At 37.5% G+C, this 21,481-nt stretch overlaps 1 protein-coding gene and 8 non-coding genes across 10 annotated transcripts; 2 read left to right on the top strand and 7 right to left on the bottom strand.

Moving 5' to 3' along the window:
• Positions 1-3,093: 3,093 nt before the first annotated feature.
• Positions 3,094-3,166, bottom strand: trnav-cac (transfer RNA valine (anticodon CAC)). Its single transcript has one exon. It is a non-coding gene; the product is annotated as a tRNA-Val (tRNA).
• A 104-nt stretch (positions 3,167-3,270) lies between these two features.
• Positions 3,271-3,343, bottom strand: trnav-aac (transfer RNA valine (anticodon AAC)). The gene has a single exon. It is a non-coding gene; the product is annotated as a tRNA-Val (tRNA).
• Positions 3,344-4,663: 1,320 nt separating this feature from the next.
• Positions 4,664-4,746, top strand: trnal-cag (transfer RNA leucine (anticodon CAG)). The gene has a single exon. It is a non-coding gene; the product is annotated as a tRNA-Leu (tRNA).
• A 1,083-nt stretch (positions 4,747-5,829) lies between these two features.
• On the bottom strand, positions 5,830-5,902 carry trnav-uac (transfer RNA valine (anticodon UAC)). Its single transcript has one exon. It is a non-coding gene; the product is annotated as a tRNA-Val (tRNA).
• Positions 5,903-6,008: 106 nt separating this feature from the next.
• On the bottom strand, positions 6,009-6,081 carry trnav-aac (transfer RNA valine (anticodon AAC)). Its single transcript has one exon. It is a non-coding gene; the product is annotated as a tRNA-Val (tRNA).
• A 1,333-nt stretch (positions 6,082-7,414) lies between these two features.
• On the top strand, positions 7,415-7,496 carry trnal-cag (transfer RNA leucine (anticodon CAG)). Its single transcript has one exon. It is a non-coding gene; the product is annotated as a tRNA-Leu (tRNA).
• A 1,022-nt stretch (positions 7,497-8,518) lies between these two features.
• On the bottom strand, positions 8,519-8,592 carry trnav-cac (transfer RNA valine (anticodon CAC)). The gene has a single exon. It is a non-coding gene; the product is annotated as a tRNA-Val (tRNA).
• Positions 8,593-8,695: 103 nt separating this feature from the next.
• trnav-aac (transfer RNA valine (anticodon AAC)) lies at positions 8,696-8,768 on the bottom strand. Its single transcript has one exon. It is a non-coding gene; the product is annotated as a tRNA-Val (tRNA).
• Positions 8,769-10,027: 1,259 nt separating this feature from the next.
• Positions 10,028-17,570, bottom strand: LOC100537992 (uncharacterized). Of its 2 annotated transcripts, XM_068219902.2 has the most exons (3): positions 17,528-17,570; positions 16,739-16,888; positions 10,028-11,488 (listed from the first exon to the last, which is right to left on the bottom strand). In XM_068219902.2, the coding sequence occupies exons 2-3, from the start codon at positions 16,821-16,823 to the stop codon at positions 10,440-10,442; spliced, it is 1,134 nt and encodes a 377-aa protein (XP_068076003.1). In that variant the 5' UTR covers positions 16,824-16,888; positions 17,528-17,570; the 3' UTR covers positions 10,028-10,439. The 2 variants fall into 2 exon arrangements, with proteins under 2 accessions (XP_068076003.1, XP_073803861.1); XM_073947760.1 differs by lacking the exons at positions 16,739-16,888; positions 17,528-17,570 and adding an exon at positions 14,711-14,957.
• Between the last annotated feature and the right edge of the window lie 3,911 nt (positions 17,571-21,481).

A 21,481-nucleotide genomic window follows, 5' to 3' on the forward strand; every position in this document is an offset into this window, starting at 1 on the left:
GCGCAGGTGGAAAAAGGATGGGCTTCAGGTTTCCTACCAGATTTTAAAAGACTGCCTAAATTCATATCAAGACTCGGTCAGTGAGGCTAAATCTAAATATTTTTCAAATTTGATTGCTAAAAGTGCAAGTAAGCCAAAAGTCCTTTTTAAAACTATTAATTAAGTTCTTAATCCAACTATGTGCTCTGTTCCTGTTGTCAATCTGGAGACGTGCATAAAGTTCTCAGACTTTTTTGCTCAGAAAATACAAGATATTAAATCACACCTCTTTCCCACCGACATAGATCATTCTGATTCGGTCCCTCCATCAAACAGTTTCACAAATTTTCAGCCTGTATCTTCTTCTCAGCTACTTAATACAATTTCTCAGATGAAACTCACCTTTTGTCCTTCAGATGTGCTGCCTTGCCGTCTTTTTAAAGAGGTTTTAGATACAATCTGCCCCTCCCTCTTAGCCTTAATAAACAGCTCCTTAATAAACGGGGTTTTTCCAGATGTCTTCAAACATGCTGTTGTACAGCCTCTATTAAAGAGGCCTAATCTTGATCCCGCTGTGCCTGACCACTACAGGCCCATATCTAAGCTCTCATTTATCTCAAAGGTTTTAGAGAAAATTGTGCTTTCACAATTGACCTCATATCTGGACATTTTTAATATTCTAGACCCCTTCCAATCTGGTTTTAGAGCAAAACACAACACTGAGTCTGCACTACTAAAGGTCACAAATGACATTTTACTCTCCATGGATTCTGGATCTTCTGCGATTTTAATACTTTTAGACCTAAGCGCTGCTTTTGATACCGTAGATCACAACATATTATTGAGACGACTTGAGTGTGTTGTTGGGGTTCAGGGCCTTGCCTTGCAGTGGTTCTCCTCATATCTAAAGGGGAGATCTTTTTCTGTAAATATTGGATCCTTTACTTCACCACCTAAACCTATTCATTGTGGTGTTCCACAAGGATCTATTCTTGGCCCTCTTTTATTTTCTCTTTATATGCTTCCTTTAAGCTCAATACTCCTCAAACATAAAATAAGCTATCACTGCTATGCTGATGATCTCCAACTATACTTTCCAATCAAACTAGGAAAAGATTTATCATTAGAAAATCTTTTCCTATGCCTTACCGACATTAAGACCTGGATGACAAATAACTCTCTGCAACTAAATGAGAATAAAACAGAAGTGTTAATTTTAGGTCCTGCTGCTACCAACAATTCAATTAAAACTCAGCTAGGAGCTCTAAACGACAATCTGCACAATCACGCCAAGAATCTCGGAGTTATCTTTGATCCACTCTTGCAGTTTGACAAACATGTAAATGCAGTTGTGAAGAGCAGTTTCTTCCAGCTTAGATTGGTGGCAAAAGTTAAACGCTTTCTTTCTAAAAAAAGATTTAGAAATCGTAACCCATGCTTTAATCTCCTCTCGGTTAGACTACTGCAATTCTTTGTACATTGGCCTAGCTCAGTCAACACTCTCTCGGCTACAGTTGGTCCAAAATGCAGCCGCCAGATTAATAACAGGAACTAAGAAAAGAGATCATATCCCCTGTCCTTGCCTCATTGCACTGGCTACCTATAAAATAAAGGGTTGATTTTAAAATTCTTCTTTTCACTTATAAAGCTTTGCACAATTCTGCCCCGGCCTATGTCAGCGAGCTTATTAGGCCATATACAGCTCGCAGATTCTTAAGATCACATGATCAGTTTTTTTTGTCTGTCCCTCGGTCTCGCTGCAAGTCAAAGGGTGATCGAGCTTTCGGTGTTGCGGCCCCAAGGCTCTGGAATAGTCTCCCTCTGAATATCAGAATCTCTCCTTCTTTGGATGCTTTTAAATCTAACTTAAAGACACATTTTTACTCTCTTGCCTTTGACTGATGCATGCATGTTATTTTTGTATTATTTATATTTTAGTATTACTTTTAAATATATTTTATTGTATTTTTAATACCAGTTATTGTTAGTTTTATTGTCTAGTTTATTTTATTGTAAAGCACTTTGGATCAACTACGATTGTGTTAAATTGTGCTCCATAAATAAAGTTTGCCTTGCCTTGCCTTGCCTAATATTTTTTCGCCATATTTTTTAAAAATAGTTTCCAAATTATGTTTAACAGAGCAAAGAAATTTATCTTCTAGAGAAAGCCTTAGTTGCTTTATTTCAACTATAATAAAAGCAGTTTTTGATTTTTTTAAACACCATTTTAAGGACAAAATTAAAGGTCCCTTTAGGCAAAATTTTTATTCGACAGTTTTCGGAACAAACCATCATTATACAATAACTTGCCTAATTACCCTAACCTGCCTGGTTACCCTAATTAACCTAGTTAAGGCTTTTAACGTCACTTTAAGGTGTATAGAAGTGTCTTGCAGAAAAAGCAGTCAAATATTATTTACTGTCATCAGTGCCATCGCAGAGAGACTGAAAGTCACTTTCCACAATGTTTTCATTCAATGTTCTACGCTGGTGGAATCACCTTCCCATTCCCACTCGGATTACGGATACACTGGTATCCTTCAAACGACAGCTAACACCCATCTCTTCAGAGCACACCCGAACCCCGGTGAATATCCCTCTCTCTAAAGAGAACGAAACTCCTACTCCAGCACTAAATTCTCTGAGCACAAACAAATTACTTGGGATAAATAGCCCTTTGTCGTATGCATTGCCTCGTCTTGTTGAATACCTCTACTATTCTATGTCGCTTTGGACAAAAGTGTCCGCTAATTGTATGCTTCCGCCCAGTTTCGAACAGGAGACCTTTAGCGTGTAATGCAAACATGATAAACACTACACTACGGAAACCAATAGGCCAGTGCTGCTTCAAGTATTTATAGTCTTTTTTTTTATAGGGCTGTCTTGTAGGGTCTGCACCGTGGAGGGCCAGCAAACGCACTGGCCACCTGCTCATGCACAACACAAAGCTAAAAGAAATCAGATTCTACGCAAGTTTGCGAAACCACGAGGGGAGGTAAACACTGAGTTGAATTCAAACTTCTAGCCTCACACTGCTCTGCAGAAAGAATGTTTTCAGTGAACGTCAGTTCTCAACAGAAGCATGATTTGACAATTGTCATAAAAGCAAGAGGTTGTTTCTGCCCAGTTTCGAACTGGGGACCTTTCACGTGTGAGGCGAACGTGATAACCACTACACTACGGAGACCTTCAGGCAGAACAAGCAGATAACCCTTTTTGATTGGCTGCCTGTTGACGATCATTGCTGGGGGCGCAGTGGATGCTATTATTTTCTTGCCAATAGAAGAGCACTGTTTCTGCTTGGTATCGAACCGAGGACCTTTCGCGTGTTAGGCGAACGTGATGACCACTACACTACAGAAACCCCACAAGCGCTTTCACCAGCGAAGTTAGGCCTGCAAGGATAAAACAAGGTGTACGCGTTTGTCAATCAAGCGGACAAAGCCAACTCAGCGTGACAAGCTCCCTGCAGGTATTAGGGCCAATTTACAATCCGGGCCCAACGCAGCTGTACAGGTCCTTGCGAAATGTCCCATTTCGTCACATTTGAAGCACCTGAATTCTGGGCATTCCTTCATCACATTTTCTGAGCTCATGCATAGTCAACAGGTTTTTACCTGCATGACTCTAAAGTGCTGTGGCCCTTCCGCCGTCTCGATTTTGATACTGTATGGTAGGGAGACCATCTCTTCTGGAAATCTGTTTTTTACAAACCTTGTTCCATCTTCTATGTTTGTGCCTGGATACAGTCTTCTTTTAGTTTTAGACATGGGGAAAACTCCCCATCCCTCTAGCTTGCTTAAAATTTCTTCATCAGCTAGGTAAACAGGCAGATGCTTGAACGAAACAACATAGTCTCTGTTTTGTAACCTCCGTACTTCAGATTTCACTCCTTTAATTGTCAATCCATTGTCTATTAAAATTTCGGTGTCATCTTCAGTCTCCATTGTTACTTCATACTCCCTTGTTTGTTTGGGTCTCACCGCCAGAATTCTTCCTTCTCCAATCAGCTCCGTGACTGCTTTGATTATATCAAACCTTCTTGCATCTTTTACATTTTCTACTTCTACAGTTACTGTTGCTTCCTTTGTGCACACTCTTCTTTGTATCTCTTGCTTATCCTTACCTTTTTCACCTCTTCGTTGGCCGGGCTCTTCATTTTATTTATCTCTTTGTCTGCTGTCAAGTCCATTTTTATAATCTCTTCGTCTATTATCCAGCCCATTTCCTTTATCCTTTCGTGCAAGTCCCTCCATTTCCATGTCGTTGCCGGGTAATCTGTCCATGATTAAAAATAAAAAACACAACATAACCACCCTTCAGTCAGCAAAATGCTGCTGTTAGGTGGTTTTTAAAGACAAAAATAAAACAAACAAACAAACCACTCAAGGTCAATAAACAAAAAGGTAGACAAGCAAAATGGGGAGAGCCTTTCTCTCCTTACTGCTGCCAACTCACTTCCTGTTTGCTCTATAGCGCCCTCAGGGTGGTGTGGCCGTAAGCGATGACAGCTGTCAAGTGTTGGCTATTGAAACTAGGCGCAGCCCCAGGAGCCGAGCACAGCTTAGCTGCCTGCTGCGCCAATGAGGTGGTTAGCCGGAGCTGGGCAAGCGGTGAAACACCAGATTCCATGTCACGGCACTGTGGTGTGGCTCCCAGGAGACAGCTCCTGCCAAGCTTGCATGTCAGGATGGCCGAGCGGTCTAAGGCGCTGCGTTCAGGTCGCAGTCTCCCCTGGAGGTGTGGGTTTGAATCCCACTTCTGACAAACTGAGCCTGCGGCGATTTGCTCAGGCTAAAGTCTTTAACTCTCTGCCACCATGTCCGAATGATACAGTAACGCTGACAAAGCGCCGCATCATGCGGGCTTTAACGCAAGTGCACCGAAAGGGGATCAAAGGAATTGTACTGGGATGGCGTTGATTTGTAAGGTTTGCAGGGTATTTTTTCGTCAAATCCTCGTACAACGTCAAGTCATGACATTTGACAGATCCACGACCTTGTATCGTGCATCATCCAGTGAGCAGAGAGCCAATTGAGAATGTGCGTAAAAGCAAATCTGAATGTTTCCGCCCAGTTTCTAACAGGAGACCCTCCGCTTGTAAAGCCATCGTGATAACCACAGGAGCCTCCGGTTAGGGTGAGAGCACTGTCTTGTGGTGCCATCGCAGAGAGACTGAAAGTCACTTTCCACAATGTTTTCATTCAATGTTCTACGCTGGTGAAATCACTTTCCCATTCCCACTCGGATTACGGATACACTGGTCTCCTTCAAACGACAGCTAACACCCATCTCTTCAGAGTACACCCGAACCCCGGTGAATATCCCTCTCTCTAAAGAAAACGACACTCCTACTCTAGCACTAAATTCTCTGAGCACAAACAAATTGCTTGGAATAAATAGCCCTTTTTTGTATGCATTGCCTCGTCTTGTTGTATCGCTAAATACCTCCACTATTGTATGTCGCTTTATACAAAAGTGTCCACTAATTGTATGCTTCCGCCCAGTTTCGAACAGGAGACCTTTAGCGTGTAATGCAAACATGATAAACACTACACTACGGAAACCAATAGGCCAGTGGTGCTTCAAGTATTTATAGTCTTTTTTTATAGAGCTGTCTTGTACGGTCCGCATCGTGGAGGGCCAGCAAACGCACTGGCCACCTGCTCATGCACAACACAAAGCTAAAAGAAATCAGATTCTACGCAGGTTTGTGACACCGCGAGGGGAGGTAAACACTGAGTTGAATTCAAACTTCTAGCCTTACAACGCTCTGCAGAAAGATTGTTTTCAGTGAACATCAGTACTCAGCAGAAGCCTGATTTGACAATTGTCGTAAAAGCTAGAGGTTGTTTCCACCCAGTTTCGAACTGGGGACCTTTCGCGTGTAAGGCGAACGTGATAACCACTACACTACGGAAACCTTCAGGAGTTCGACAAGCAGATAACCCTTTTTGATTGGCTGCCTGTTGACGATCTTTGCTGCTGCGCAAGTGGATGCTATTATTTTCTCGCCAAAAGAAGAGTACTGTTTCTGCTCAGTTTCGAACCGAGGACCTTTCGCGTGTTAGGCAAACGTGATGACCACTACACTACAGAAACCCTACAAGTGCTTTCACCAGCGAAGTTAGGGCTGCAAGGATAAAACAAGGTGTACGCGTTTGTCAATCAAGCGGACGAAGCCGACTCAGCGTGACAAGCTCCCTGCAGGTATTAGGGCCAATTTACAATCCGGGCCCAACACAGCTGTACAGGTCCTAGCGAAATGTCCCCTTTCGTCACATTTGAAGCACCTGAATTCTGGGCATTCCTTCATCACATGGTCTGAGCTCATGCATAGTCGACAGGTTTTTACCTGATTGGTGTGCATGACTCTAAAGTGCTGTGGCCCTTCCGCCGTCTCGATTTTGGTACTGTATGGTAGGGAGACCATCTCTTCTGGAAATCTGTTTTTTACAAACCTTGTTCCATCTTCTATGTTTGTGCCTGGATACAGTCTTCTTTTAGTTTTAGACATGGGGAAAACTCCCCATCCCTCTAGCTTGCTTAAAATTTCTTCATCAGCTAGGTAAACAGGCAGATGCTTGAACGAAACAACATAGTCTCTGTTTTGTAACCTCCGTACTTCAGATTTCACTCCTTTAATTGTCAATCCATTGTCTATTAAAATTTCGGTGTCATCTTCAGTCTCCATTGTTACTTCATACTCCCTTGTTTGTTTGGGTCTCACCGCCAGAATTCTTCCTTCTCCAATCAGCTCCGTGACTGCTTTGATTATATCAAACCTTCTTGCATCTTTTACATTTTCTACTTCTACAGTTACTGTTGCTTCCTTTGTGCACACTCTTCTTTGTATCTCTTGCTTATCCTTACCTTTTTCACCTCTTCGTTGGCCGGGCTCTTCATTTTATTTATCCCTTTGTCTGCTGTCAAATCCATTTTTTTTATCTCTTCGTCTATTATCCAGCCCATTTTCTTTATCCTTTCGTGCAAGTCCCTCCATTTCCATGTCGTTGCCGGGTAATCTGTACATGATTAAAAATAAAAAACACAACATAACCACCCTTCAGTCAGCAAAATGCTGCTGTTAGGTGGTTTTTTAAGACAAAAATAAAACAAACAAACAAACAAACCACTCAAGGTCAAAAAACAAAAAGGTAGACAAGCAAAATGGGGAGAGCCTTTCTCTCCTTACTGCTGCCAACTCACTTCCTGTTTGCTCTATAGCGCCCTCAGGGTGGTGTAGCCGTAAGCAATGACAGCTGTCAAGTGTTGGCTATTGAAACTAGGCGAAGCCCCAGGAGCCGAGCACAGCTTAGCTGCCTGCGGCGCCAATGAGCTGGACAGCCGGAGCTGGGCAAGCTGTGAAACACCTGATTCCATGTCACGGCACTGTGGTGTGGCTCCCAGGAGACAGCTCCTGCCAAGCTTGCATGTCAGGATGGCCGAGCGGTCTAAGGCGCTGCGTTCAGGTCCAGTCTCCCCTGGAGGCGTGGGTTCGAATCCCACTTCTGACAAACCGAGCCTGCGGCGATTTGCTCAGGCTAAAGTCTTTAACTCTCTGCCACCATGTCCGAATGATACAGTAACGCTGACAAAGCGCTGCATCATGCAGGCTTTAACGCAAGTGCACCAAAAGGGGATCAAAGGAATTGTACTGGGATGGCGTTGATTTGTAAGGTTTGCAGGGCATTTTTTCTTCAAATCCTCGTACAACGTCAAGTCATGACATTTGACAGATCCACGACCTTGTATCGTGCATCATCCAGTGAGCAGAGAGCCAATTGAGAATGTGCGTAAAAGCAAATCTGAATGTTTCCGCCCAGTTTCTAACAGGAGACCCTCCGCTTGTAAAGCCATCGTGATAACCACAGGAGCCTCCGGTTAGGGTGAGAGCACTGTCTTGTGGTGCCATCGCAGAGAAACTGAAAGTCACTTTCCACAATGTTTTCATTCAATGTTCTACGCTGGTGGAATCACTTTGCCATTCCCACTCGGATTACCCGAACCCCGGTGAATATCCCTCTCTCTAAAGAAAACGAAACTCGTACTCCAGCACTAAATTCTCTGAGCACAAACAAATTACTTGGAATAAATAGCCTTTTTTCGTATGCATTGCCTCGTCTTGTTGAATACCTCCACTATTGTATGTCGCTTTGGACAAAAGTGTCCGCTAATTGTATGCTTCCGCCCAGTTTCGAACAGGAGACCTTTAGCGTGTAATGCAAACATGATAAACACTACACTACGGAAACCAATAGGCCAGTGCTGCTTCAAGTATTTATAGTCTTTTTTTTATAGAGCTGTCTTGTACGGTCTGCACCGTGGAGGGCCAGCAAACGCACTGGCCACCTGCTCATGCACAACACAAAGCTAAAAGAAACCAGATTCTACGCAAGTTTGCAACACCGCGAGGGGAGGTAAACACTAAGTTGAATTCAAACTTCTAGCCTCACACCGCTCTGCAGAAAGAATGTTTTCAGTGAACGTCTGTACTCAACAGACGCCTGATTTGACAATTGTCATAAAAGCCAGAGGTTGTTTCCGCCCAGTTTCGAACTGGGGACCTTTCGCGTGTGAGGCGAACGTGATAACCACTACACTACGGAAAACTTCAAGGAAATCGAGCAGATAACCCTTTTTGATTGGGTGCCTGTTGACGATCATTGCTGGTGCAGCAGTGGATGCTATTATTTTCCTGCCAAAAGAACAGCACTGTTTCTGCTCGGCTTCGAACCGAGGACCTTTCGCATGTTGGGCGAGCATGATGACCACTACACTACAGAAACCCCACAAGTACTTTCACCAGCGAAGTTAGGCCTGCAAGGATAAAACAAGCAGTACACGTTTGTCAATCAAGCGGACAAAGCCAACTCAGCGTGACAAGCTCCCTGCAGGTATTAGGGCCAATTTACAATCCGGGCCCAACACAGCTGTACAGGTCCTTGCGAAATGTCCCCTTTCGTCACATTTGAAGCACCTGAATTCTGGGCATTCCTTCATAGCATTTTCTGAGCTCATGCATAGTCGACAGGTTTTTACCTGATTGGTGTGCATGACTCTAAAGTGCTGTGGCCCTTCCGCCGTCTCGATTTTGGTACTGTATGGTAAGGAGACCATCTCTTCTGGAAATCTGTTTTTTACAAACCTTGTTCCAACTTCTATGCTTGTGCCAGGATACAATCTTCTTTTAATGGTAACACTTTATTTTGATGGTCCCCCTTTAGATAGTCTGTTGACCATAAGTTACTTTTCAAGTTCTTATCTGTTTACTCTCATCTGGGTAGTATCTGTAGATCGTCTTTTAAATGTTCTTAGGCAATCATTACAATTTTTACAACACGTAAACATTTATTAAACTTTTAGTAAGTTGTGTTACCAAAATAAGTTCTAGATGGTCAACAATTTATCAGTAGATATGTAACAAATCTTCAACAGATGTTAAACAGAGTATTAGTAGATATGCAATAAATCCTCAACATTTATTAAACTTTTGATAAGTTACATGCTACCAAATTAGGTTGTAGTGTATTACAGTGTATTAGTAGATATGCAACAAATCTTAAACAAGTTTTCAGTACATTTATCATCAAGATTTTTTTGTTGTGTCTGCATGTAGTTGTTAATCAGTTTATCAATAGACCTTCAGTAAACATTCAGATGCCAATAAGCAACACAACAATTTAAAATGAACTTTAAACAAATATAAAGTTAGGGTTAGGTAAAAATTTCATACATGCATTTGCAAAAGTCTTCAACTAACCATTTGTTGCATTTAACCCAACTTTCAGTTTACAGTTAGTTTACTTTGAGTTACATTTATCTGCTCATCTGTTGTCACACAAGGCCCATCAAAATGAAGTGAAAAATTAAGAAATGCTGGTGAATGACTGTAAGGAGCCAACATCACAGACAGCATGGTTACTATTCTGTAAATGTTCAGCAGATAGTCAACAGACAGGTAGTAGCAACACTGGTGCAAGTATTTGAAGACAGACACAACAGCACTACACATACAAAAACATTAAATAAATACCAGAGTCATTAGTTCGTCTAACTGCTTTTAATGAATTGCTGTCAAAAAAAACAAACAGCCCAGATAATTAAGCTGAGGAAAACATTCACTTCAGGACAACTAAAAACAATTGTTACATTTGAAGAGTTCAGACGCAAAACTTTTTTTAGATGCAACCTAAATGCCATATAACATTATTTATTCTTTTTTTTTTTCAGCTTAGTCCCTTAATTAATCAGGGGTCGCCAAAGCAGAATGAACTACCAACTTATTCAGCATATGTTTTCTTGCAGCTGATGCCGTTCCAGCTGCAACCTATCACCAAGAATGAACTCTGCAACGCAGTGAACTGCAAAACTTGACTCACAATCTTGCGTTTAGTCTGACGCATTTGCGTGCATATGAATGGAAGTCTATGGGAAGAAAGGTCCAGTGTAACCGTGGCTTAGGTGCAAGTGAATGGTTTCTCTCCAGTGTGGATCCTCATGTGGTGATTAAGAGATGATGATTGGCTAAAACTCTTTCCACACCGAGTACATGTAAATGGTTTCTCTCCAGTGTGGGTCCTCATGTGTCGGTTAAGGTGTGATGATTGGATGAAACTCTTCCCACACTGAGTGCATGTGAATGGTTTCTCTCCAGTGTGGATCCTCATGTGGTGTTTAAGAGATGATGATTGGCTAAAACTCTTCCCACACTGAGTGCATGTGTATGGTTTCTCTCCAGTGTGGATCCTCATGTGTTGTTTAAGAAATAATGGGTGTCTGAAACTCTTCCCACACTGAGTGCACGTGAATGGTTTCTCTCCAGTGTGGATCCTCATGTGTTTATTAAGGGGTGATGATTGGCTAAAACTTTTCCCACACTGAGTGCATGTGAATGGTTTCTCTCCAGTGTGGATCCTCATGTGTTTATTAAGGAGTGATGATTGGCTAAAACTTTTCCCACACTGAGTGCATGTGAATGGTTTCTCTCCAGTGTGGATCCTCATGTGTTTATTAAGGGGTGATGATTGGCTAAAACTTTTCCCACACCGAGTGCACGTGAATGGTTTCTCTCTAGTGTGGATCATCATGTGTCGGTTAAGGTGTGATGATTGGATGAAACTCTTCCCACACTGGGTGCATGTGAATGGTTTCTCTCCAGTGTGGATCCTCATGTGGTGATTAAGAGATGATGATTGGCTGAAACTCTTCCCACACCAAGTGCACATGAATGGTTTCTCTCCAGTGTGGATCCTCATGTGTTGTTTAAGAAATAAGGAGTTACTGAAACTCTTCCCACACTGAGTGCATGTGAACGGTTTCTCTCCAGTGTGGATCCTCATGTGAATCTTAAGATAGCCTTTACTTCCAAAACTCCTTCCACACTGAGTGCAGGTGAAACGATTTTCGTCTCTTTTTTTCAAATTGCCATCAGTCTGTATACGAGTATTTTCCTCAATTTTGACATGATGTTCCTCCTCTTTACTCCCCTCATTCTGTTCAATTAGGTCTGAAATAAATAAAACACTAGTTTTCATTAAGTCTTAAAAATCTCATCAAAAGCGTAAAGGTGAAAAGACACTGGAAACATTGGCTACACACACTGTTATTTTGATGCCCATTAAGGGCCCTATCATACACCCGGCGCAATGTGGCGAAAGGCGTGGCGCAATAGTCTTTTGCTACTTTAAGCTTGGCGCAAGGGTCATTTTGAGGCATTGCGCCACGCTGTTTAAATAGCAAATGCATTTGCGCTCAAATGTGCGCCCATAGGCGTTCTGGTCTAAAAAAGCAGGCGTGTTTTGGCGCGTTGCTATTTAGAGAAACTGTAAAGAGTCTGTTCTTTAGACCAGAACAAAGTCGGTCTATTGTCTGGCGCAAAGTGCGCCTGGCTTACACACTACACACAAGATGTAGAGCAATACGCAAATATCTTTACATATGAAAAAGATATAATATATCAAGGATATATATAATAAGGATATATATAGGATATAAATATAAATAATTAATTAATAATTTCTAGCCTACATGAATTTAAAAACCACTGCCTTCATACTTTCTTCATCTCGGGAGACTTTTTCAGTTCATTCAATTTGCTTTTATAATGTTATTATTATTAGCAGCATTATTTATTATATCCATATTAATATTTGTTTTATTAAAAACAAGCTTAGATTTGTCCACCTGTCAGGTTTTAGACCATATGGGGCAAAGCAGGTGTATTTGGAAATAACTCAGTATTTTGACCAAACTTTGTTATTATTGCTCATTTCAAGAGTTCCCACTTAGATATGCTTGGCACATATAGCAGGTTTGGCATGCTGTCCCGTGAGAGAACCCTGAGCTCGGAGATATTTAAGCCCAGGGCTCCCGCCCGGTCTAGAAGCATATCAGGAGAACCGAGATCAGGTAGGTCTCGATCGCTCCCTCTTTAGAAGGGGAGAAAAAGGAGGAGATGGGGTGGAAGGGGGGATTCTTCCAAAACGAAGGTGCAATAAGGAGAAAGTGATCCATTTATATTAAGCTAGGATCATTCTGATTGGATTACTACTGATTACGGATGAGTGGCCAGCGGTGCACAATCATATCACATGCTCCTCTCGAAATTAGTTTATGAAACTTCACTTATTCGTTTGCTGGAAATTAGAACTGAATTTAGAAATAGTTTTGAAACAAATCTTTGCTTAACAAACAAAATTAATTTTTTATAGGCTAATTGATGTCTGTGCGGTAAGGTTTCCATATCCACGAGAGAAAAAAGCGAAAGTGAACTTACTTTACATCCTGTAAATAGCGAATGCGCTTATGGCGTGACGCAGCTGGCTCTTCAAGGTAATGGGAGATGAGACTCTGATTGGTTTATTCTCAAAACACACCTATAACTCATTAAGAAAATAAACTCAACCCTTTTAGACCATGCGCGATGGCGCAAAGCGGATTTTCCCATCCTTAAGTTAGCAAAAATGCGTTCTGACACGCCCTGAATACAGCCCTAAATGTAAAATAAATCAGATCATATTTTGTTTAGTCCATTAACGTGTACACATTTAAGCAGATTCAATTCATCTTTATCTAGTGCTTTTACAATGTAAATTGTGCTGAAGCCACTTAACTTAGAAGTTATAGTAAATTGAAACTGTGTCAGTCCAGCTTTTAGAGTTTCTCATAAAAGTAATTTTGATTTTGGTCATATTGATCAGACACAGATTTGAAAGCTGTAAGTGGCCTATTTTTATTCATATATATTCAGAATTACAACAAAATGTTTTTCTAAAATTTGTAAAGCAGACAGGGAATACTTGTTCATTCTGTGCCTGACTGGTAAACGCATCGGAAAAAAAAGTTCTGAGGAAACAGTTGAACAAACAGCTGAACATTTGTCTCACAAACATGAGACATACCTGTACAGCATCTGCATAAAGGCTGAAATGTGCACCTTTCCCCTTGTGTGCTGTTGGGTAATTTTCATCCATTCTGGGTTGATTTTGTGGATTATTTTGGTCAAAACTTTGTGTTTTAGCAAACGGACTGATATTTGGAAACATCTTATTTTGACATAATCTGGGAAAATGCTTTAAAATAAAAAACAAATCTCTCATCTGTTTCTGTAATAGTTAAATTACAGTGAGTTCATGCATCTAGCATATTATTTTATAGCTATATTCTACTGTAACATGCTACGTCAGTTAGCATTAAATTATAAATCGACTTTCTTATAAATATACCTAAGATGGCTGGAAGTACACATGTAAACCATTTATGGGCGCAGTCGTGTAAATGATCAGTTGAAGCCTTTTAATATTTATTCAGATCTTATTTTTATCCAACAGCAATAGCTGGATGCCTTCATCCATATAAGGGATTTCCTGGAATGTTCTGCTACTTTTGTGAGGCATATATGGAATTTTTGCTCAAGTGTAAATGAAACAGGCATTACATGCATTTAAAGTGCTACAATACCCACATCAACCTATTTTGAGGAAAACTGAAAAAAAAAAACAAAAAAAAAAAAACGTAAGAAATAATTTTCTACTTAAGAAATAATTTATTGTGCCATTTTTGATACAATTGTTGTTATCTCAAAAATAGTAGCCTATTGAACATCAATATATAGCAAGGTAATAAATTCAGAAATTCCAGTATCTGGACAACATTACATCTTATTTAAAAATTCTGTCCAAAAGAACATGCTTGCAGCTTCGTATCACATCGAATAACAACTCACACTATAAAATAAATTACATTTTCAGATTGGAAGACAATTACATTTTCAAAAAACAAACAGAAACTGCAAATCAGGAGGAGATCGGAGGCTCAAGAGGTATGATATGGCTCATAACAGACTAGTAAATGAGAAGTGGGTTAATTTATCAATGTTTTTCCATTTTGATGTTACGAGTTACGCTGGATCTAATCTCACTATATTTGCTAAAAGTGATATTTAATTCATCTTGTTCTCTATATCTAACATAGGGCTGGACAATAATATAATATCAATATATCACGATAGATTTTTTTTCAATAACGGTGATATGATTTTTAAACCCATTTCCGATATTTCGATACATTTGTGTATATGTTTTACATATGTTTTATCATATCCATATATCCATCTATCTATATATATATATATATATATATATATATATATATATATATATAGATAGATAGATAGATAGATAGATAGATAGATAGATAGATAGATAGATAGATAGATAAGATTTTCTACCTTGTATCATTTGTCACTAAATGACTTTCCGTGCTCAGAATGAGTGGATGTCACTTGCCTGATGACAGCGCTCAGAAGTTGGTCAAGCTGCTCTGTCACAGAAAGCTACAAAATGAGCGACCTGAATACAGATATAGAGGAACAAGCTTCCACAAGTAAGAAAGCAGACAAAGTAGTTGATGTGGACGGTGTTCGGCTTTTTAAGTTCCGAACAGCTTTTTGTTTCAGCACTCTGCAAAAAAAAGTTCTATAAAAAAATAGAACTATTTGATGTTAAATCTTTTAACTTAATTAGGTAATTACATACACGAAAATAGTCAGAAAGAACCCTTAAAGGACGTTTAAGATAAAAAGCAACCACAACTTTAAATATACTCAAACAACTCTTTTCCTTTGCAAATATTAATGTAGCCTATACTCTTTTTGATTTGCTCTTTAATTATAATTATTATTCTTTTTCTATTTTTTTTTACGATGTGGATTTTGGTATTATTTTGACCAGAAATAATAAACTGCCGAAAACAGTCAAACTACTTGCTCTACAAACAGGTGTGTTCATGACTATACAAACAAATAAAAATAATTAAATGAGAAAATATGACTTTGCGACATCAAGCAGTATTAGGCATGGGCCAGTATAAGATTGTGACAGTATGATATCCTAAAATATATTTTCTTCTGAGACACTTTTAAAATATTTTTGAGCAGTAAACATGTCAGGCTAAATAATTGAAATGAATCACAGATTTCTTTACGATTGAAAACAGCCTCTTTGGTTTTTACTGCAGGAGATACTGTTGTCCTAAAAAACAAAACATTAAAAAAAAACTGACATATACTGTAGGAACGGTGCAGCAGGAAATGTTGGCGATTTTAAAACCTTGACTTTTCCAAACTGCGGTAAACCTTGAATATAGTTATTGCCCCATGCCTCAGCAGCATAACACTGATATTTAGGATCTAAAAATTTATTCTTTAAAAAAGTCTCAAGCAAAAAGATTCCAATGGCGCCCCCTGTTGGTGCATGAAGAATATGGTCTATATTCTGTGACTGTAAAATATTTTATAACAATTAATTATTTTAGTGTCCATTTCATTCAGGATGCTCAATATTGGGGGCATCCACATTTTTTGACATACTGTAAACCAGAGTTTCTGCAGGTTTTACAAAGTTAAATTTAAGACTTTATGATATTTTTAAGACCATTATGAATGTAATTTTAGACTCATAAAGGGCTAAAGGCTAAAGAACTTTTCAAATGGCCCAGATGGAAAAGATTTTTATTTGCCCTATCAAAATAAAATTTATTTTTAAAACTAAAAAATGAACAAATGTTTTTAAAGTTTTAAAAACTATAACAAACTAAATCTATGCACAACAATCTGTCCAGGTTAATATCCACAGCAATAAATACATGGAGCACGTTTAAACAAATGTTATTGTGAGGAAAATAATTAAACCATTATGATAAATAGAGTTAAAAAGACCTTTTTGAATAAAAAGTTGAAAGTTTTATTAAGTTGAATTGTTGGTGATTGAATAGGTTTTGGCCAGATTGGGTAGAAAACATGAACAAAGGAAAATAAAGACTTGTTTAAAAAAAGACACAATACAGCACAATATTTCAGTAAATTTAAGACTATTTAAGGCCTAAAATGTGAAGTTTTTTATGAGAATACTGTAGGTCAAATATCGTCAGCTCAGTTAAACCTTTTATTAATTTATTGTTTTTATTTATTTTATAAAGCACCAAGGATGCTTCACAAACAGCAAAAGAACAAGAAAAGCAATAACATTAAGAAGGTAGAGATAATGGGAGACTAAAAACACATAAAAGAAAGACAAAAGACATGAGAACAAGTAACGAAAGAAACTCATTCTGTCTTTTAATGAGTGCTTATGTGCATTTAGGATAATTAGGCAGCACACTCAGGGCTGCAAGATGGATTAATTTAGTATTCTTATTATTAAAAAATATCTGAATGAGGATCAAATGACTGAGTTGGTCTTTGAGAATGAAAACCAACCTGTTTGTTCCTGCAGATCTTCCTGTTTGACTGTGAATGTTTCTTCAATCTTCACATCTTCACTCTCCTCTTTAATAAACGCCATCTTTATAACAGTGTGGAGATCAGTCGCTTCAGCAGGAGTTTTTCTCTACGTTTTGACACTTTGTCCTGTTTAAAATGAACAAAACAATAAAAATGTCCTGTTTAAAATAAATAAAACAATGAACAGAAACAAAATAACTTCTCTTCAACACTTGCTTCAACAGTTTCTTTTAATTATCAAAAAGAAATCAGGTAAAACATTTCTTTAAAGATAGAGGTAAAATTGGTTTTATATTCGCACATTCGGACTTTCCCCTTAATGATATAATTTCATTAAAGTATTATTTGCAAACTCTAAATAGCCAAATCATAATAGCAGCAAATGACTATCAAAGTACAACATTGTTCAGAGTCAAATAAACAGTGTTAATGTTGTTTTCAAGTCACACTTGCATGCTAATTCCGATCAAATATTCAAAGTAACATGGTAAACAATATATAAACTGCTAAATGAACGAATGTGTGATTATAAAACCAACTTTTCCTCTTTTTAGAAAAGTTTGTGAAATCCTGCTTTAAAACACCTATTACACTCTTTTCGTTTTCAAACAATAGCCCTCGGCTACTGATAATAAAATAGTACTACGTTGTATAAAGGGTTTAAATATTATTGTTAAAAGCATGTACATAATTTAGCATCGGATTTAAAAAATCTGAAACTTTAATTAAATCGGGTTATATCCGTAAACGTTTAAAAACACAAACCTTTCTTCAGTTGAATCACAGCGCTGAAGCGGCGCCGCCTGATGACGTCACACGTCACGACAAAATAAAAGTCTTTTTAAACCTTTTTTGCCACTTACTGTTGCAGTCATGACTTGATATATTTCTCCTTCGTTTCCATTTTCTCACAGACGCACAAATACACAGTATTTGGAGTTGATCAAAATCTTTACTCTAAACATTTTAAGACAAATAAAAAAAACTTTTAATCCACTAAGACAAAGTGTTTAAAGCAAAAATCTCAACATTCTAAAAGGTATAACAAATAATCTAATGAGTGTTTGGAGCTGAAACTTTACAGAAAAGGAGGTAAAATAGGTCTCCATGTAAAAAGTATTCATTACTACTACACGTTTTAGTTTTTTTAACTAGTCATGACTTATATATAGTTTTTCTCTGCGTTTGGACACTTTATCCTGTTAAAAATTAACAAAGCAATAGAAATGTAAAATGAATAAAACAATGAACAGAAAGAAAATAACTTCTCTTCTTCTTATATGAGAGTTATTAACAAAAATAAACCAGATAAGTCTGAGCAAGAAACTATAGCCACAAATTAGCTGATTAAAACTAGTAACACAACTACATTTCTTTTATATATTGATGTAAACTTAGAATGGAATGACATTATACTGTTTAATAAATTAAAGCTTCAGTAAGACACTTATTACACACACGTTGTTCAATAGTCCTCATTACTGTGAGTAAAATAGTACTTTGTTGTATAAAGGGTTAAAATAATATTGTCCACAGCAGGTTCATAATTTAGTATCAGATGAAAATCCTAAAACTTTAATTAATCGGTTTCTTCTTCTTTTTCTTTGGGTTTTACTGGCGGTTGGCTACCAGACTTGTAGGTGCATTACCGCCTTCGACTGGAATGGTTGAACAATAACTGAAGTGTAAAAATAGAGGGGAGGGGGAGAGGGGGAGGAAAGAGGGATGAAAATGAAAAAATAAAATAAATGAATAAATAAAAAATGTGGGATGGAGTGGGCTAACAATTAATTACTCAGATTATATTATCTCTATATTATTTTCTCTAAACGGGTTTCTTAAACAAATTTAATTATATCATCATATACCTCAATAGATTTATTCCCTAATAAACCTGCCAATGTGAAATCCTGAAGTTTGCTCTTTTTAACTGATTGAATAAGATCGTATCGTTCTTTATTATATTTACTACAGTGGAATAAAACATGTCATATTGTTTCTTGTTGATTACAGTATATACATTGCCCAGTTGGGTGTTTCCCTATTTTATATAAAATATGGTTGAGTCCAGTATGACCTATTCTCATCTGAGTTATAATCGTGCTTCCCTATGATTTCTGTTCTCCCTCCTTCCAGCAACGACTTGTTTATGTATATTATATAGATGTCTACCTGTTTCATTGTTATCCCAGTATAATTGCCATACTGATTGTCCTTAATTTGATTTTAGCTTCTGCTTTACTCAATGGGACTTCTAGATCTACTTCACTAATTCTGAGAGCTTGTTTGGCCAGAATGTCCGCCTTTTCATTGCCTTCCACACCTACGTGGGCAGGAACCCAATTGAAATATACAGATTTGCTCATCATTTTAATATAATATGTCTTACAGAGTATGTGAACTCTATTAATTACTGCAACATATCAGAATGTTATTTCGCATTACGTCCATATAGGAGTGATTCAATCTTTCAACACTTAGTCTTAGTGGATTATATAAATTAAACAAAATTGTGTTAATGTTTGATCAACTTCAAATACTGAAAGTCTTTGTATGTGAGAGAGATAGCAGATGTTGTGTGAGGTGGAAAATGAAGGAGAAATGTATCATGTCATGACTGCAACAGTGAGTGGCAAAAAATACTGAAAAAAAAAGACTTTGCCAACAGATTAAAAACAAATCTTGATTCTATTATTTCTGAAACTCAGTCTGGGTTTATAAAAGGCCGCCATGTTTCTAATAACATAAGATTAGTTTTGGATTTGCTCGATTATGCTGATTCTATTCATTCAGATGGTCTCATTCTTTTTCTTGATTTTTATAAAGCCTTTGATACGGTTGAGCACCAGTTTCTGTTTAAAGCATTGAGGTTTTTTGGATTTGGGGAAACTTTTGTTAACACGATGGCTATGTTTTATAAAGGAATCAATAGTTCAGTGATTGTTAATTTTAATACTTCTAATGGATTTGATATTTTGTGTGGTATTAGGCAGGACTGTCCAATCTCTTCCTTTTTATTTTTATTAGTTACAGAGTTTCTATCCTTAAGCATTGTGCAAAATCAAGATTTGAAAGAAATTTCTGTTTTTGAAAGGGAGATTAAGATTTCACAATTGGCAGATGACACCACTTTATTTCTAAAAGATGTCTCAAACGTATGAAAGGCTTTAAATTTAATTTCTAAAATCTCAAGTGTTTCTGGTCTAAAGCTGAATATCTCCAAATGTGAGATAATGCCTGTTCATAATTTGAGTTAGGAATATATAGAAGATATCCTTGTTAAATCCACAATGAAATGGTTATTTATTTATGTTATTAAAATCTTTTAGTGAGACAGCACTTGAATTTTTTTTGTCTAGGATCAGCAAAACTAAAAATATTCTTAATTCCTGGCTACAATGGGACCTGTCATTATATGGAAGAGGGTCTTTCTCATTTTGTATATCCGACTTTATCTTTATTTGTTGAAAACAAAGTGGCCAAAGAAATTAATATTGTTTTCTTGAAATTTATCTGGAAGAACAAACCTCTTAAATTAAAAAAGGAAGTTCTTTCTTATAGTAAAGCAGAGGGAGTGTAAATTTATTAGATTTTTCTGACACCATATACATTTTTAAAATTAATTGGATAAAGAGATGCCTAACCAATCCAATGTCTATTTGTTTTTTTTTATTCCCAACTACTTTTTTAACAAAATCTCTAGTCTTTTGTTTCTTCTTAAATTTAATTATCTTCCCTACAAGCTATCTTTAGCTTTGTCTAAATTCCACCAGCAATGTCTGCTTGCTTGGAAGCTTGGTTATGTTCACAATTTTTCTCTCCACCGATTATTCTTATGGAATAACCGAGATATTACAATCAGAAACAAATCGTTATTTTTCCAAAGTCGGTTTCAAAATAATATTAAATGGATCCTTTGCTTGTTTAATGATGCAGGAAACATTCTTTCGTGAACCATTTATAACCTACCACTGTTTTCCAACTTCTCCTAATGAATTTAATAAAGTTGTTAGGCAATACCACCTGGTTTAGCTCACCTAGTTAAAAGTCACTGTACATTTAACTGTAAATTTGCTTTTAGAAGGTGTTAGTCTGTTAGATAAGAAACGTAACAATAGCTTTGTGCGTCAAATTTTCCAATGTAAAAGAAAAATTTCGTCTAGAGGAAAGTTTTACTGGAGGTCTTTGGTAAAGGATATAGACTGGAATAGAACCTGGCTTTTACCTGGGAAATATTGCATTTTACAACAAGGCAAAAGAAATGCATTTCAAAATTTTCCATAAAATCTACCCTGTAAAATTTAGTATTTACAGTTTTTTGGACATCGACAGCTCCTGTTCTTTCTGCAGACAAGCAGAGGAAACACTTGAATCTAAAAGACTTTAAAAGACCCAAAAGCTAAATATCTGGAACGCATCATACTTTTTTTTTTATCTTATATGGCAAATTTTTCATTCACAAACAGAGATTCACAAATAATTACCTATCCTTTGTTTATTTTAGAATAGAATTTAACTTCCTCCTAAATCACTTTATATTATTAAGAATAATACAAGAAAAATCTAAGATTCCTAAAATATTATGCAGATGTATTTAAAGAAGATGCTCGATTTTGCTTTCCTTACGGTTATTTGGTTAAGTGTCATTGTAATTTCATTAATTTAATTTTGTTTGTTTAATTTAGTAATTTTAGTATTAGTATTATTAGTCTAAATCTA

Source organism: Danio rerio, chromosome 4 (assembly GCF_049306965.1).
Source record: "Danio rerio strain Tuebingen ecotype United States chromosome 4, GRCz12tu, whole genome shotgun sequence".
In the NCBI taxonomy this organism is placed as follows: Eukaryota; Metazoa; Chordata; class Actinopteri; order Cypriniformes; family Danionidae; genus Danio; species Danio rerio.